General features: G+C 36.9%; 1 protein-coding gene across 4 annotated transcripts in view; it reads right to left on the reverse strand.

Moving 5' to 3' along the window:
* Positions 1 to 16538, reverse strand: part of RABGAP1L (RAB GTPase activating protein 1 like) — a 681088-nt gene that overhangs the window by 468046 nt on the left and 196504 nt on the right. For all 4 annotated transcript variants that reach the window (XM_020970529.2, XM_078156481.1, XM_020970531.2 and 1 more), the window contains exon 13: positions 14795 to 14945. In XM_020970529.2, coding sequence (XP_020826188.1) covers positions 14795 to 14945 — 151 coding nt within the window. The remainder of the gene's footprint in view (positions 1 to 14794; positions 14946 to 16538) is intronic.

Genomic DNA, 16538 nt, shown 5'->3' on the forward strand with positions numbered 1-16538 from the left:
CGTTTCCTTATATTTAAAATGAGAATAATATCTGTAATGCCAACCTCACAGAGTTATAAACAATAAAAAGATAGATCCACGTCACAATCTGTTCCCCCTCCATATTCAATAAACTCCGGTGGCTACCCATGATCTCCAGGGTCAATTATAAAATGCTCTAAAACACCAGGAAATGCCTCCTGCAGAAAATGGGACATAAGTTGAGAAAGGAAGCCAGGAAAGCCAGTTGACAGAAGTAAGGCACCATGCCAGGCAGTTGGAATACAAGTACAAAAACTGAAAACAATCTCTAGAGTTTACAGACACCACATCTGTAATATTAACCAAGGACTAGGCATGTTTTAAAAGAGACACTGTAAATACAGAGCTTGTCAAGAATAAGGTGATAATGACAATCAAAACCACCATTAGAGAATGGGTTAAAGCAAATGGTGATGCAGAGGCTAGAGAAAAGAAGATTTCTGAGTCAGGGGTGGGGTGCCTGTTTTCAACTAGTTCTAAGTGGTGTCATATAAAAGAGTAATTGGACTTGCTCTTCTTGTCCACACACGACAGAAAGATGAGAAATGATCAGAATTTAAGGGGAAATGGATTTTGGTTCAACAGCATCAATATCCCATCTCCTTTAGATAGCTCTATCTGGGACCCTCTTGTCTTCTCTATCTACATTCTATCCCTTGCTGCACTCATCACCTAACAGGGCTGTGATTAATATTTCTATGCAGATAACTATCAGATTAATTAATATATTCAGCTCTAGTTTCTCTTGGGAATACCAATTCCACATGCCCAACTGCCTTTCAGATTTTTTTGAAAAGCATGTCCTGTAAGCACCTCAAACTCGATTGGTCTAAAACAGAACTCATTTTTCTCCATCCAAACTCATCTCCTTCCAGACCTCTCTTATTTCTGCTCAGGGCATCATATTCTTCTAGTCACCCAGCTATACAACTTTGGAACCATCTTCTTCCTTAATTTTTGAGAATAATTTGTATAGTATTGGCATTAATGTTTCTTTAAAAGTTTGAAAGAATTCTACTGAAATTCCATCAGAACCAGAACTTTCCTCTGCTATAACCTTCTTTTGGTAGTTTCTTTCCTTTACTGATAGTTCTATTTCCTTTTCAGATAATGGATTATTTAAGATCTTTATTTGGTTTTCTGTTTGGGTATTTTACATTTTTTAAGATATTCCTCAATTTCTTTTATATTCTTAGTTTTGTTAGCATATAGTAAGTTCTGATAATTCTATTTCTTCTTGTTTTAGTGTGATTTCATCTAGTTCATTTGTTCTTGTTAATTTGATTTTCAGTCTTCTATTTGATCACATTGGCTAAAGGTTTAGCAATTTACTACTCTTTTCAAAGAACCAGCTTTTAGTTATTTTTAATCATTTCTATAGTCTTCTTGGATTTTTATTTTTATTTTATTCTCATATTCATTATTTCCTCTTTTGTGCTTATTTGTTGGTTTTCTAAATTTTAAATGCATATTCATATTCATTATTTCCTCTTTTGTGCTTATTTGTTGGTTTTCTAAATTTTAAATGCATATTCAGTTCATTAATTCTTCCTCTATTTTGCTTATGTAAATAGTTTTAAAAGATATTCTTTTTTTCCTATGAGGATTGTTTATCGGTATCCCAGAAATTTTGGCATGTTGTTTTGGCATTATCATTTTCTACTGCAAAATTATTAACTATTTCTATGATTTCTTCTTTGGCCCATTCATTTAGGATTTCATTAAGTCTCCATTTGGGTCTATGTCTTTGTTTGTATTCCCTGAACTAACTACTATTAGTATTGTGTTATGGTCTGTAAAGGATGTGTTTAGTATTTCTATCTTCATACTTTTTTTTTGCAATATTTTTGTGCCCTACCATATGGTCAATTTCTGTAAAAAGTCCTATTTGATGCTGAGGAATACACACATTCTTAACAATACTATGCAGAAAAGGCCATAAATTGTTCAGTTGTAGCTAATTCTAGAAATTAGTTCAATTCTATATTTCCCTATTTTATATATCTGTCCCTATATATATATATCTGAAGAGGGACACAAATTCTCCTACTTTGATTTTTGATTTTCTTGTAATTGTTCACTCTTCCTTTATTAATTTAGATGGTATTACATTTGAAGCTTGTAAGTTTAATACTGATATTTGTTTCTCACATATGTTCCTTTCAGAATAATGTTAACTTCCTTGTTTATCTCTATTATGGATTTTTGGTTTTGTTTGGTCTGATAGTACCTTCTGCTGTGTGGAAGTCTCCCTATGCATATTAAATTTCATTCTTACTTTTCATTTTTATTTTGTTATATGATTTTGCTTTTTAGATATGCTTCTTTTAAGCAACTCCATTTCTGGGATTCACTAGATTTCAAGCTTTCATTATGGCCCACCTAGACTACTTCAATAACTTCTTTATTATTTTCTACCTCAAGTCTTTCTCCATACCAATTTATCCTCCGAAGAGCCACAGAAGTGGTTTTCCCATCATAGGTCTGACCAAGTCTCACCTTTACTCAAAAAACTCCAGGAGCTCCCTGCTATCCTGAAGATCAAAAATAAACTCGGTCATTTGGCATTTAAAGTTCAGTAGACCAGGTCCTATCCTATCTTTCTAGTCTTTTTACAATCCCCTCCAAATACAAGTTAAGCCAAAATGGCCTTTGTACACAGCACCAACTTGTACTTCCCAGCTTAGTACCTTGTCATTGTCCTGCATCCCTAGAAGAGACATTCTCCCTCCTCATTTTTGCCTTCTAGAATTGATTTGCTTAAGTCGCAAATCAAGTGTCACTTTCTATATAACACCTTTCCTAATCCCAACCCCACCCATTGCCAAAGATGGAAAGGAAGTAGGAAGAGGGGGAAAGGAAGAGAGGAAGAGAGAGGAGGGAGGGAAGAGAGACAGAGAGAGAAGAAAAGGATGACAGACGAGGGAAGAAGCATGAAGGGAAAATGAATAGAAAAAGAACAGAGGAAGAAAGAGAGGAAGAGAAGAAAGAAATGTGACTTCAGATATGAAGCTATTTTAGTAAGGCCTCTGAAAGCATGTTATTTTAAATTCACAATAGTCTTATGAATAACTCAAAAAAAATCAGGCTGAAAAAGTGTTATATGTATATAGCAGAACTCTTTTATGATGCTAGTATTAGAAAACAGAAATTACCATTTGCCCTATAGAATTTTCTATACCAAACTCTTTCACACAGTGGTTACATTTTCAGAATACATGGTCTGACACTCAGCATATCTGACTCAAAGTAATAATAAGCTATGTTACAATAAGTCTACTGTAAAAATTACTACATAAATTGTCAAACTTTAAAAAGCAATTACTATATAATAGTCAAACAGGATAAAATTACAAATTCTTCAAGTTATGGCATATCACTGGAATATCACAATCTAATTAAAAATGGGGCAAATGAGGAACATGAATATGTCAACACTGACATACAATTTTGCACAATGAAGAAAACATAACCACAAAAAATCAATATATAAAACTACAATAATGTAAAAAGAAAAAATATAGAGAGAAATAGGTAATGGAAAAGGGAACCGGAGAAGGAGGTACTAATAAATTATCATTTCGACTTATCACTTATTTCAATAAAAACCCCAGTGTTGCTAAATAACCCATGGTACTGAGGCTCTAAAAAGATGACTTATTTCTAACCTAACATCTTGATTAGTGCCTGTAACAGCTAGAAAGCTCTGTGATACATGGGAATCCTTTGATTGAAACAAAATGTTTCTAAAGTATCTAAAAAGAGCTTAGCATAGTGCCTGGCATATAGTAGGCACTTAATAAATGTTAACTGATTGATGAACTAGCCCTCTGATTTTTGTTTCCTCATTATATGGACAACAATTATGAAAATGACCCAATCAATTCTGCTAGACTTGTTAAAATAATTTGCACAGAAACTTCAGAACTCTACATACCTACACATGCAATATATACATGCGTACACATAGCTTTTTTTTTCTTTCCTACATCCAAAGACTTGGAATACAAGAAAATTGTACTCCAAGCTCTGTGACCCAAGTCAGAATTAATGCATTCTCTATGCCAATCTAGATGATTCCTGGTTAACGGTTTCTAAAGGGACAATGCATAATGCAATTATAATTACACTGGGGTTATTCACGATCATTTTAGCAAAAAACACTTAAAATGAATATGTAATGGGAACACAGAATCTAAAAGGCTAACACTGCACAATGCAAAGATGGTATATGACTCGAGAATAGCAGAAGTTTATTCATGATTCATTTGTAGTGGCACCATTCTCTGATCTCTAAGAAAGTTATGCAGGGATTAATTAGTCAGTCACCAAACATAATACTTACTCTTTGTAGAGGCATTGTGCTAAATAATTATGAGACAAAGAAATGCAAAAACAAAGATCCTATCCTCAAGAAGCTCACATTCTAATAGGGGTTGGTGTTGATAATATGTAATTAACTACATACATACAAGATACGAATACAGAATATATGGAAGGTATTCTCAGAAGAAAGGCACTAGTATGGGTGGGAGGGGGCAGGGGTTGAGAGGAGAGACACAGGCCAGGACATGGAATTTGAGCTAAGTACTAAGGGAAGCCAGGAAATTCAGGAGGCAGAGGGGAGGAGGAAGAACATTCCAGGAAGGGTTTGGGAGGAGGGGGAAGCAGCCAGGACAAAGGCAGAATCAGGAGATGATATACTCTGGCCAAGTTGTGGAACTGCCATATATATAAAAGGAGATAATCATAAGAACACTGGAAATGTTGAAAAAGGCCAGATCATGAAGAGATTTAAATGTCAAATAGAGAGATTTATATTTAATTCTCAAATAATAGGGAGCCACTGGATTTTACCAAGGTGGCTAGGGTAGGGGCAGGGGGTGGAGTGACATGACCAGTTCTATGTTTTAGGAATTCACTTTGATAGCTGAATAAAAGATGGATTGGAAAGCAGAGAGGCTGAGGCAGTGAGAACTAACTGGAAGGCTATCATAGCAATAGCTCAGGTGAGATATGATTAGGAATGGCAGCAGGGTCACAGCTGAGGGGAGAGAACAGGATATAGACAGTAGATGGTGTGAAGACAGAAGCTGATGGGACAGACAGTTCAAGACATACAAAGGGAGATAGTGATGGGAGACAGGAGCTCAGGAGACAGATTAAGGTTGGATATAAAAGCAGGAACCACCAACATAGAGATGATAACTGGGAGATGATGGGCAGGTCATCAACCTTTTTTTCAATTTTTCTAGCACGGAGCTCTGATTTTATCAGTCTAGGGAAGTAGGGGTAGCTAAGGGTAAAACTCCCGTTATCATTACAAATCCACAATTTGTCATTTTAACAAAGCCAGAGAGAGTTTCCTGAGGAATTAAGAGGTTAAATGATTTTCCTGGGAGTCAGGCTGGCAGTTCATGTCAATGTCAGGAATGAAACTCAGGTTTTTCTGACTCCAAAGCCAGCTATCTATGTCATACTGCTTTCTTGTTATAAAAGACAGGTCTGGAAATGCCTATATTTAAACAAATATATTTCTGTTGGGTGGTTTATTATAGGTATGCATATAGGAATTAAATGAACTCCAGAGGAAAAGATATTCTCTCACACAATGGAAGAGAATAAACAGTAAGGAAAAAGGATAATTACTTATAAGTTCATAGGAGGGTACAAGGTAACAAGGCTAGTGTGGGAATTTGCTTTGCATGACTAATTATTTGCAACAAATTTCATTTTTCTTGACTTCTCAATGGATGAGGGAAGAAAAGGAAGGAGAAAGAGGATTTGGGACTAAAACTAAATAAAACTGATTTTTTTTAAGGGATAGGTAGGCAGCAGAATGGATAGTGCCGGGCCTGGAGTCAGGAACACCTGAGTTCAAATCTGGTCTCAGACACTGACTGGTGGTGTGACCCTGGGCAAGTCACTTAACCCTGTTATATGCCTCAGTTTTCTCACCTGTAAAATAGGAAAGAGAAACGGCAAACCACTCAAATATCTTTGCTAAGAAAACCCCAAATGGGGTCACAAAGAATCAGAAACAACTGAAACAACTCAACAACAACAACAAAATCTCTGTACACCTTCTAAAATACCTATTTGACCTAAATCTGACTTAATTTCTTCAGGTCTCAGCTTCCTAACGCACAAAATGAAAAGATGGATCAGATCTGTAAAGGTCTAATCTAATTTCTTTATCATGCCTCCATATTTACATAATAAAAATTCTAAGTTTTACCACATACAACAAAAAGAAAAAAATTTCCATCCAGAAGATGTGAAAAGTCCAAAGAAATATACCTTATGAAATATCAGGTATGAATTCTCAGATTTTCATAAATCACAGACTCTTAGTGTTGGAAAGGCTCTCAAAGCTAAGCCAATCCAACCTATACTCAACTGATACTTCTGTCTACAACATCCCCTACAAGCACTCATCAGTCGCCTAATGGAAGACCTCTGGTAAAGCGAAATTCACAGTCTTCTACATTAGCCCATTCTATTTTTGGATAAGCCTAATGCTTAGGAATTTTTTTGCTTATCAAACTTAAATCTACCTCTCTGCAATTTCCTTATGTGGCCAAAGAAAACAAGTGCATTCTTATTAAAAAAAAAAAATTTGAAGATAGCTATTATTTGGTGCAGTGTAAAAAGTGCTGGGCCTGAAGTCAAAAAGATGTGAATTCAAATCTGGTTTCAGACACTTACTGCTTGTGTAATTCTGGGCAAGTCACTGTCACTTAACCTCTGTTTGCCTCAGTTTCTTCATCTGCAAAATGGGGATAATAATAGCAACTACCTCTCAGGGTTGTTGTAAGGATCAAAAGAGATAATAATGGCAAAGCACTTAGCATGGTACCTGGCACATAGTAAACATAAATAAACGTTAGTTATTTTTTTCTACAATCGTTTCTCCTAAACATAATCTTGTTTACTCAAGTTGAACATCCCTTCCTCCAACATACTTTACTATACAACAGAGTCTCAAAAGTTCCCATTATCCCATTCAAAACCATCCTATTATTCCCATTATCCCACTTCTATCCAGTACACAAAGCAGCACAAGGAATAGAATGCCGGGTCTAGTATCAAGAATTCATATCCAACTGCAGACATTTACTGTGTGACCCTACATAAGTTACTCAGCCTCAGTTTGCCTCAATTTCTTAAACAATATTTATGAAGTGCTTAGCAAAGTGTCCAGCACACAGGAGACGCCATAGAAATGCTTATCCTCTTCCCCCTTCCCCAGTCTAATCTGTCAATATCCTTCATAATACGCTGCAAAACTGCATAATGTGCTCTCAGAACTGAAATCGGTGATCCATAAGGGGCTAGATCCTCAGCAGAAAACACAATGCCTCTATTAATGCTAGCTAAGATAACATAATGCTTTTGGACTGCCATGATAATCACACTGGTGATTCCTATTGAGTTGTTTTTTTTCATATTGAGTTTTTCACATTTACTACTGCCTAGTCACATATCCTCCATCCTAAACTTAAATGACTCCTTTTTATTAATTTATTTTGATTTATCAACAATCACTTCCATATGTTTTTGAGTTTAAAATTTTTCTCCCCTTCTCCCCCCCCAAGATGGTACACAATCTGATATAGGTTATACATTTACATTCCAATTAAACATATTTTCACATTAGTGAAGCTGTAAGTAAAAATTAGGACCAATAGAAGGAATCATCAGAAAGAGGAAACAAAACTCAACAGAAGAGGAAAAAAAAGATAGCAATTCAACTTTCACAGTTATGATTACTATCTGTGTCTTTTTCTCCATACTTTTTTCCTCCTGTTTATGCTTTTCTTTCTCCCTCTCTCTAGTGTTTTACTTTTGACCACCACCTCCCTCAGTCCCTCCCTCCCTTTCCCTTTTCTTCCCCTTTAGCCTTACTGCTTCTTCCCTCCCTTCTATCCCCCCTCCCTTTTCTTTCCCCTTTTCCCTCCTACTGCCATAGGGCAAGTTAGATTTCTATACCTGACTGATTATGTTATTCCCTTCTTGAGCCAAATCTGATGAGAGTAAGGTTCAAACAATGCTCACCCCCTCCCTTCTTTCCCTCTGCTGTAATAGGATTTTGTCTTTTCCTGTAATGTAATTTACCCTTGTCTGCCTCCTCCTTTCTCAGTACATTTTCTAAGATCAGACTAATCCACTTACTTGGATCCATTTAACCCACTTGATTAGATTTTTTTTTATCATTACATCAAAGTCAACTAATATCCACCCCCTTTATGTATACTCCTTTAACATGGTGTAATAACAATACAGTTCTCAAGAGTTGCAAGTGTCATCTTCCTTGTAGGGATGTAAAACTCCACCCTTATTAACAACATTTTGTATCTTTCTGTCCCATTTACCTTTTTATGTCTTTCTTGAATCTTGTACTTGAAGATCAAATTTTTTGTTGAGCTCTGGTCTTTTTATCAGGAAGGTTTGGAAGTCCCCTATTTCATTGAATATCCATCTCCTCCCTTGAAAAATCATGCTCATTTTTGCAGGGTAGTTGATCCTTGGCTGCAATCCAAGCTCCTTTGCCTTATGGAATATCATGTTCCATGCCCTGTGGTCTTTTAATGTAGAAGCTGCAAGGTCCTGTGTAATCCTGACTGTGGTTCCATGATATTTAAATTGTTTCTTTCTGGCTGCTTGCAGCACCTTCTCTTTCATCTGGTAATTTTGGAATTTTGCTATTATATTCCTTGGCTTGTCAATTTGGGATCTCTTTCAGGTGGTGAGGTGTATTCTTTCTATGGTTATTTTACCTTCTGGTTCTAGGACTTCGGGCAGTTTTCCTTTATGATTTCCTGAAAGATACTGTCCAGGCTCTTTTTTTCATCATGATTTTCAGGTAGTCCAATAATTTTTAAATTGTCTCTCCTGATCGATTTTCCAGGTCAGTTGTTTTACTGATGAGGTATTTTATTTTCATCTATTTTTTCTTTTTGTTTCTGTTTGACTGATTCTTGCTCTCTCATAGAGTCATTAGTTTCCATTTGTCCAATTCTAGTTTTTAACAGATTGTTTTCTTCTGTTAGTTTTTGTACTTCCTTCTTCAATTGGCCAATTGTATTTTTAAGGGATTTGTTTTCTTCAGTGTACTTTTTTTCCAATTGGCCAATTGTATTTTTTAAGGACTCTTCTACCTCTCTCATTAGACTTTTAAAATCCTTCTTGAGTTCTTCTAAGAAGGCTTTTTGGGCTTCAGACCAGTTCATATTCCCTTTTGATGTTGCAGATGTGGGTTTGTTGACAATGTTGTCCTCTTCAGAATTTCTGTCTTGATCTTCACTCTTCTCATAATATGAATCTATGGTACGTTTCTTTTTACTCATGGTTTCTTTATTCCCTGGCCTTTAAAGAGATTGAGCTCTCCTGCTGGGGAATAGAGGGCACTGACCCAAGCTTCTTGTGTTGGGAGCCTAGGTCTTGGTCACTGGCTTTGTGTGCTGGGGCCTCTTATGTTGGCAATTGGAGGCTGTAGGATTTTGGTAGCTTACCTCGTGCTGGAATCAGCAAGGCTGGGACTTTCAGGCAATTCTAGGTTGCATGCTTTTCCTTTCCTTTAGTTTTCTTCAGCTCCTTTTAGATTGGTGCTGCCCGGTATTTATCTGCCTGGGGCCTCTTGCAGTGCTGCCTCCCACATTTCTGCTAATGTGCTGGGAGATTCTTTTGTGGTAGAGTGCTGAGGCAGCTGGTGGTTTTCTGAGCTGGTTTCCACCGGTTCCCCTGACCTCACTGAGGCACTCAGAGGTCCAGGTGTTGGTGTTTGTCTGCTCTACCACCTGGGCTTCAGGATCTCCTCCTGGTTGACAGTTGGAGGCTGTAGGATTCTGACAGCTTACCTGGTGTTGGGTTGGAATCAGCAAGGCTGGGACTTCAGGAAGACTCTAGGTTGCTTTCTTCAGCTCCTTTCAGATGAATGCTGCAGGGTGCTTATCCACCTGGGGTCCTTTGTAGTGCTGCTTCCCTTATTTCTGCTGAGGCACTGGGAGAGCTGTTTGCTGGGCTGGTGCACTGCTGTTCCCTGTCTTTCTTCTAGTTCTGCTGTTCTAGGGTTTGGTTTTTTTTTTCCTGGAGTGATATTTTCCGGGTTTTCAGACATTGACAGGGGAGGATGAGAGCGACTATCTTTTTATTCCACCATCTTGGCTCCCTCTCCTTTTTTTTTTTCCACCCAAAGTGGGGGTCTCAATATTTATTCCTATTAAATTTCATCTCAATATATGATGTCTTTCTATTAACTCTTTTCTTATATGTGAAAGTAGATGCTATTTAAGAAAATAGCTCAAAGTCAGTTTTTAAGACAACATCTGAGTCAGTTTATAAAACTAATCTGCTCCAAAAAAGCAACAAATACATAGAGGTAAATGAATATTAAAACACAAATCAAATTACCCCCTAGCTAGCAGCTGCTACTACTAGAAATAGTTGAGGGGAGAGGAAGTATTAAAAAAGAATAAAGTTAAAATTACACTGTTTCTGGCCAGAAGGCCTATATAGTCATTTTGACTCCTTTTGTATCTTATAGAGAAAAGAGGTATGCATTCTATATGACTGGAAATGTTTAAGCCCCCACACTGTATTTTAAAGCTAATGACAGTGACTATAAATAGTTGGCCTCTTTATATCAAAATCACTTCAATTTAATGAGCTTAAGAGAAATGATGCTGGAAAAAAATAAGTCTCATTATAAGTAATGCAAATTACTTTACAGAATGGTGGATAAGGAGCACTCCAGGATGGATGGTGACTTAAGAAGTGTGCATTCAGTTTGTGGAGGTGATATACTAGCTATGTGACTCTGGGCAACTCACTTAACTTGTCTACCTCAGTTTCCTTGCCTGTAAAATGGAGGTAATCATTGCACCTACCTCCCAGAGCTGCTCTGAGAATGAAATGAAATATCTGTAAAGCTCTGAGCCCAGTATGTGGCACACAGTAAGTGCTAAATATATGCTTTTTTTCCTTCCTTTCTTCTTTCCTTCCTTCCTTCCTTCCACCAGATAACTTCTGAGCTCCTTTTTCTAGCTCTGAGAGTCTGTGATCCTGTGTCTCTTTTACTAGAACCCTGTTAGGTTAGGTTAGGTTAGGACTGCAATGGGACATGTTCTTTATTCAATAGGAACAGCAAAAGAAAAGACAAAGGTACCACTTATGGTTAAAACTCAGAGTAGCCTGATACTAAGCCAGCTCAAAGTTTGAGCACAAATAAAAGGGAAGGGTTTTTTACTCCAAATTAAGAACTGAAAGCGGTATTATAACATAAAAGTTAAGAATTATTGAGAAAGGTACCAAATAATATGGTAGTTGCCTTTTAAAAATCAAAACCTTATATTTGAAAATAAGAACTACTTCCATAAGGAGTTATATTTTGACAAATAATGTATGGGAAATTAATGGATATACATTTCTAGAATCTTAAATAGGAGAGTCTATCTGAATTTTATATAAGTATGACTAGAGAAGAAACTTTCCAAAGTGACACTTGAAACTTGTATATATTGAAATACAAATCCAGTTTAATACAGAACAGACCTCTCTCAAAGGCAGAAGTTTCTAAATAGCACCAACACCAGCACCAGAATAAATACACATCAGTGGCACTCATCTGTAGGCATTCACAAACCACTCGGGTACTCTGATGCATTTAATGTAAGTCTTTTACGACCACATATTCTGGTACGTTTGACCAAGCTAAGTGTTAGAAATCCTCCCACTAACATAAGAAGAAAGGATATTTTAAATTGGGCTAAAAATAGTGACTGATATTTAGGGAGCAATCACCAACAACAGGCAGAGGTCTTCTTTATGCTCCATCTCTAAACATTCATAAACATCTCATAAACATAAACGGCTAACTGAAAAAGAACTGACCATTAAAAAAATAAAAAAACAGAAAATCTAATTTTGTGGCTTCTACAAGTCTCCTTTCTTCCCTCATAACAGAAAAGTCAAATACATTTTTTCTTCTCAAAAGAAAAGACTGAGACAAAATTTAATATACCATTATACTTCCTCTTACAAAAAACTATGAGTTTTGAAGACAGGCATGATACCACAGTTGTAGGATTCTAAATTATTTGTATTAAAATGTTAGAGGTTTTTTTTTTAATCACACTGCAGTTAACAAAGAAAATCAAATTACACACAGTTCTATGTTGTCATTCATCAGCAGAGTGAATTGGGAACTGTGCTGATCAATTTCCTTAAAATTATACTTTATTATTCAATCCTAAGTATTGATAATAATTAAACATGTAACAGTTTATATCTGCTTTTTAAAAATAAACTCTGACATATATATTTTTGAAAGAACAATATTCCACAAAAGATTTTAACTACTGCTACTGTAAATGAGTCAACTGACTACAGTTTTTCCTGATATTCTCTACACAATTGAGTACAATTATTTTTTTTTAGGAAAGAAAATATCACATATTCAATACAGCTGTCCAAAAAAAGCGAGGGAAGATATAGGTTCTTTGTAGGTCATTCTTAGGTTGGAAACTAAATACCATAGCATATCAATATCACAATTAGATTCCACTACCAATAGTAAATAGCAGTGAGTAGATGCAGAATTATACATCTTAAGGAAAATCCTTTACAAATAATTACAGAAGACCTTTGTCACTGAGAAAAGATACATTCTAAAGGTTGAACAAATGTGGAAATTCTGCAAACGTTGTATTGCACCCAATTGGTAATCAACAATGAGGGTGGAGAGAAAGCATACAATGTCTCTATACTCTCCTTTTTCTTTTTAATTCTTCCTCTCAATAAAAGAAATGATGGCTTTGATTAGGAGACAGAAAACCAAAATAAATGAATTGAACTAGCCTCAACAGAGAAGACCAGAATGAATTGGAAGATTCTGAGGTTTACTGCCACCTAAACCAGTCCTAACATCTCAATTTCGACATAAGCATTTTACAGAAGAGCACACACAAAAATTTTAAAATCGGACAAATGCATTTGTATCCCCTTCACACTTCCTCATCCAAACTGCTCTAGGACCTCTCGCTCTCCTTCCCCAGATACCCAATGCACTCAGGCTGCCCTCTTGCTGTCAAAATTCCTCTCCCCAATTATATCTGACCTGGGTAATTGTCTATCTTTCTCCTCACCCTAATTAAAATTCCCAATCCCTTAGTGATCACCTGGGTAGTGACATGATTAATTACATACAGATGTGATCACCAGGCATGTATTCCTAACCTTATTTGGTTGCTCTAGCATTGGCTATAAGTCATGCCAGAAAGAGGCATCTACTGGTGTTTAATACACATTACCAGTAAGAAAAGCCTCCTAAATATAATCAGCTGGAAATTACTCAGAAGCTAATTCAGTTTGTGGATGGAAAAACACATATCTTTGGATCACTTCTTTCTACTTATCCAACAATCCACCTAAAAATTATATAACAGGAAAAGATGGGCTGGTCACACAGCAAGAGAGCAGGGTATCCAATGGACAAAGAAAAGGAGTGGGTTAGACCACATGGACTTTGAGGTCATTTCTAGATCTGCAGCCAGGATCCTGTGATCCTAAGGCCATGGGAAGACAAAAGGAAAACTCCGAATGCTCCACTAGCATCCTCCTAATGAAATGGGCAAGAATGCATGGATGGTGATCTATATCACTGAAGGGAAATCTCAAATCAATGAGGTCACAGATCCAAGTGAGTTTTAGAATATTCAATAAGGAAATCACTAGACCTCCTCAGGTATGGGACAAGATGGCCTCTGAGAACTATTTCAGCTCCATATTGGTGATCCTAGTCTCTTCAGGTCAGCACAAGAACTCTTTCAAATGCCTTGTTTTATTTTGCCTATTAGGTATGGCTGCTGGCACTGCAAAAATTTAAGATGATCACCAAGTAAGGGTGGAGATGGATAAGTGGAAAGGAAAGAAAAAGAATGGCATGCTTATTCCTCTTTTGTCAATCCCAGTGATTGCTGCTATCCCCTTTTAAAAATAAACATCATGGAAGTCAATGAATTAGTCTGACAAACATCAGGATTCTTGGACAATCCTCCCATCCACTACAACCTAGCTTTCAGCAAGTTACTCTACCTCTCCTAGGGCAAAGGGCTCTTCTACAATGAGACACCATCTTTTCTTCTAAAGCTAAAGTAAAAAAATTTAATCTCAAAATTTTCAGCAAATATGGAATTTAGGAACCAAAACCTGAAAGAGGGACCCCTAACTAACCTAAACCAAGATTTATCTCTACCATCATGGTGGAGACGTAGACAATAGAGTTCACAATGGTCCCCACAAAAGCCCTGATGGAAAAAGGCTAGAGGTAACTAACTGCCTGCAACACCCATACCATCCCAGGGATGAGAAAGCTTTTGAAAATTAAATTTTTAAGCTGTTTTCATTTTTCAATTACATTTGTGTATCTGAGGCCTCAGAGAAATTGATATTTATAAATCTCATAAATGCATAATGTTAACCAAAACACGTTAGAAAATATTTAACATATAAATAAAACCCAATATGCCATGCCCTTGTTATAAAACAACACAAATCCAAAAAGGAAGAGCCAAGGTCAGAAACACTTAGAGGTAACTGGGTTTTTTGCTATTTATTGCCATCCAGTTCAGGTCTGTGACAAAAAGGAAAAATCATTTATCACATATTTCCAATCACTTTGACAAGAAAGACTGAATGTGCCATCTGAGCTCTATGCAAAATGAATTCCTTTAATATCTCTTCCCAGGAAAATGAAACAAAAAGTAACTCTTACCTTTGTAATAAGAATTCGGTATTTATCTAGCATAGTCTGGTTGTCATGGCAGCCTGCTAGTAGCTGCCATACCTCTGCCCTTAACGCTTCTGGAACCCCACTCTTCACCAGAGTGGATAGCCCTTTGGGCCGCACACGCAGGTTATTGTGCCTAGGAAATAGAGAAAACAAAGAAAGACAGAGGGAGAGAGAGAAAATAGTCACCATACCCTTGGTCAATTCTTCAACCACATAATGTTAAGAAATCTATAAACAGTTTTCTTTGAATTTATGCAGTTGCTATGGAAAGTATGCTTATGAATGTATACAATATGTTAGCTTTAAGTCAAGAAAAAAAATGAAAGGGGGTAAGAAATAATAAGAGATATTAAATTCAATGGCATCACTAACTTCATTATTTAGTTCTCCTTTGTCTTAAATTATGGAACTAAAACACTATGGCCTTCAGGGAAAATGTTCTTTCTTCTTTTCATTCCTCAATGACTATGTTCTTAGTTATGAGTAATAACTTTAATGAAACAGCCACTCAGGCAGTCAGGGTATCTCCTGAATCCTAGAGCGGAGAAGGAAGGAGACTGAACATGGTACATCACCTGGGTGGGACAAGGAAGGGAGGCAGTACAGATTCCTCAATGTTATTCCTCACCAAAACTCCATTTGGAAAGAAGGATGATTTAGCTTTGACATTAAGGAAATGGAACCAAACTGGAAAGGCAAAAGAGTACGCTTGAATTCTATGGGGTCAACTCATCCAAAAAAACAAAGACAAAAAAACCCCCACCCCAAACCAGGAAGCTAGACCTCTGTTCCTATCAATTATAAAGCTGACCTTGAGAATTAACTCAACTTTAGTTCTAAACTCTATGATTCTGTCGTTTCAAGGTCTACACCAGACTGGAAATGATCTGAGGTTATCTGTATTACTAATCCTTTCTCCTCAGAAGAATGCTAGAACGTGGACTAAGGACTGAGCTCTCTGATGGAATCGCCAACACCAAAGCACCCTCTCCCCCTAAGCACTGTATTCCTACTAGCACTTACATGTCTACATCTAAAAGGGGGCAGAACACTAGGACAGACACTCTGTGAATCTGCAACCTTACTTTAGATCTAATATCCTGCTTCTCAGCCCCCCCACTGAATTCTGCACCCACTTCAGCTCAATTCAACACTTATCATGCACTTACTATGTGCAAAACACTAGGAGTATAAAGACAAAAGCCCATCTTTGCCTTCAGGGACCTTATACTGTAACAAAGGGATACAACATATACACAGATAAGTAAAGATAATTTGAGGAAGGACAGAAAACCAAGAAGAAGAAGATTCAAAGAAGCCTTCACAGAAAAGGCGACACTTGACCTAAGCTTCAAAGGAAGATGAGGATTCTAAAATACTGAGGTGAGGAAGAAATGAGCTGTATACCTAGGATAAGAGATATAATTCTTGTGCCTGGCTTAAACCCTGAGCTCGAATCCATGACTATATATTCAGATTCTTCTCCTGTCCACCAACCTAGATTAGGCCTGTGCACTCTAGGCCAATCAGCCTTCTCTGACTATAAAGCTCTGATCCTCTGTTTGGCATTCAACCCTAAACTTGTATCATGTGGAAGGAAATGAATGAGGAGGCATTTCCTCATATGTCTGGCACAGTACTAAGGACCAGGGATAGTAACACAAAAGGGAAACATGCCCTACCCTTAAATTAAGGATCTTATACTCCAACAGGGGAGAAAACACAA

This window comes from Phascolarctos cinereus, unplaced genomic scaffold (assembly GCF_003287225.1).
Source record: "Phascolarctos cinereus isolate Bilbo 61053 unplaced genomic scaffold, phaCin_HiC Scaffold_5;HRSCAF=322, whole genome shotgun sequence".
In the NCBI taxonomy this organism is placed as follows: Eukaryota; Metazoa; Chordata; class Mammalia; order Diprotodontia; family Phascolarctidae; genus Phascolarctos; species Phascolarctos cinereus.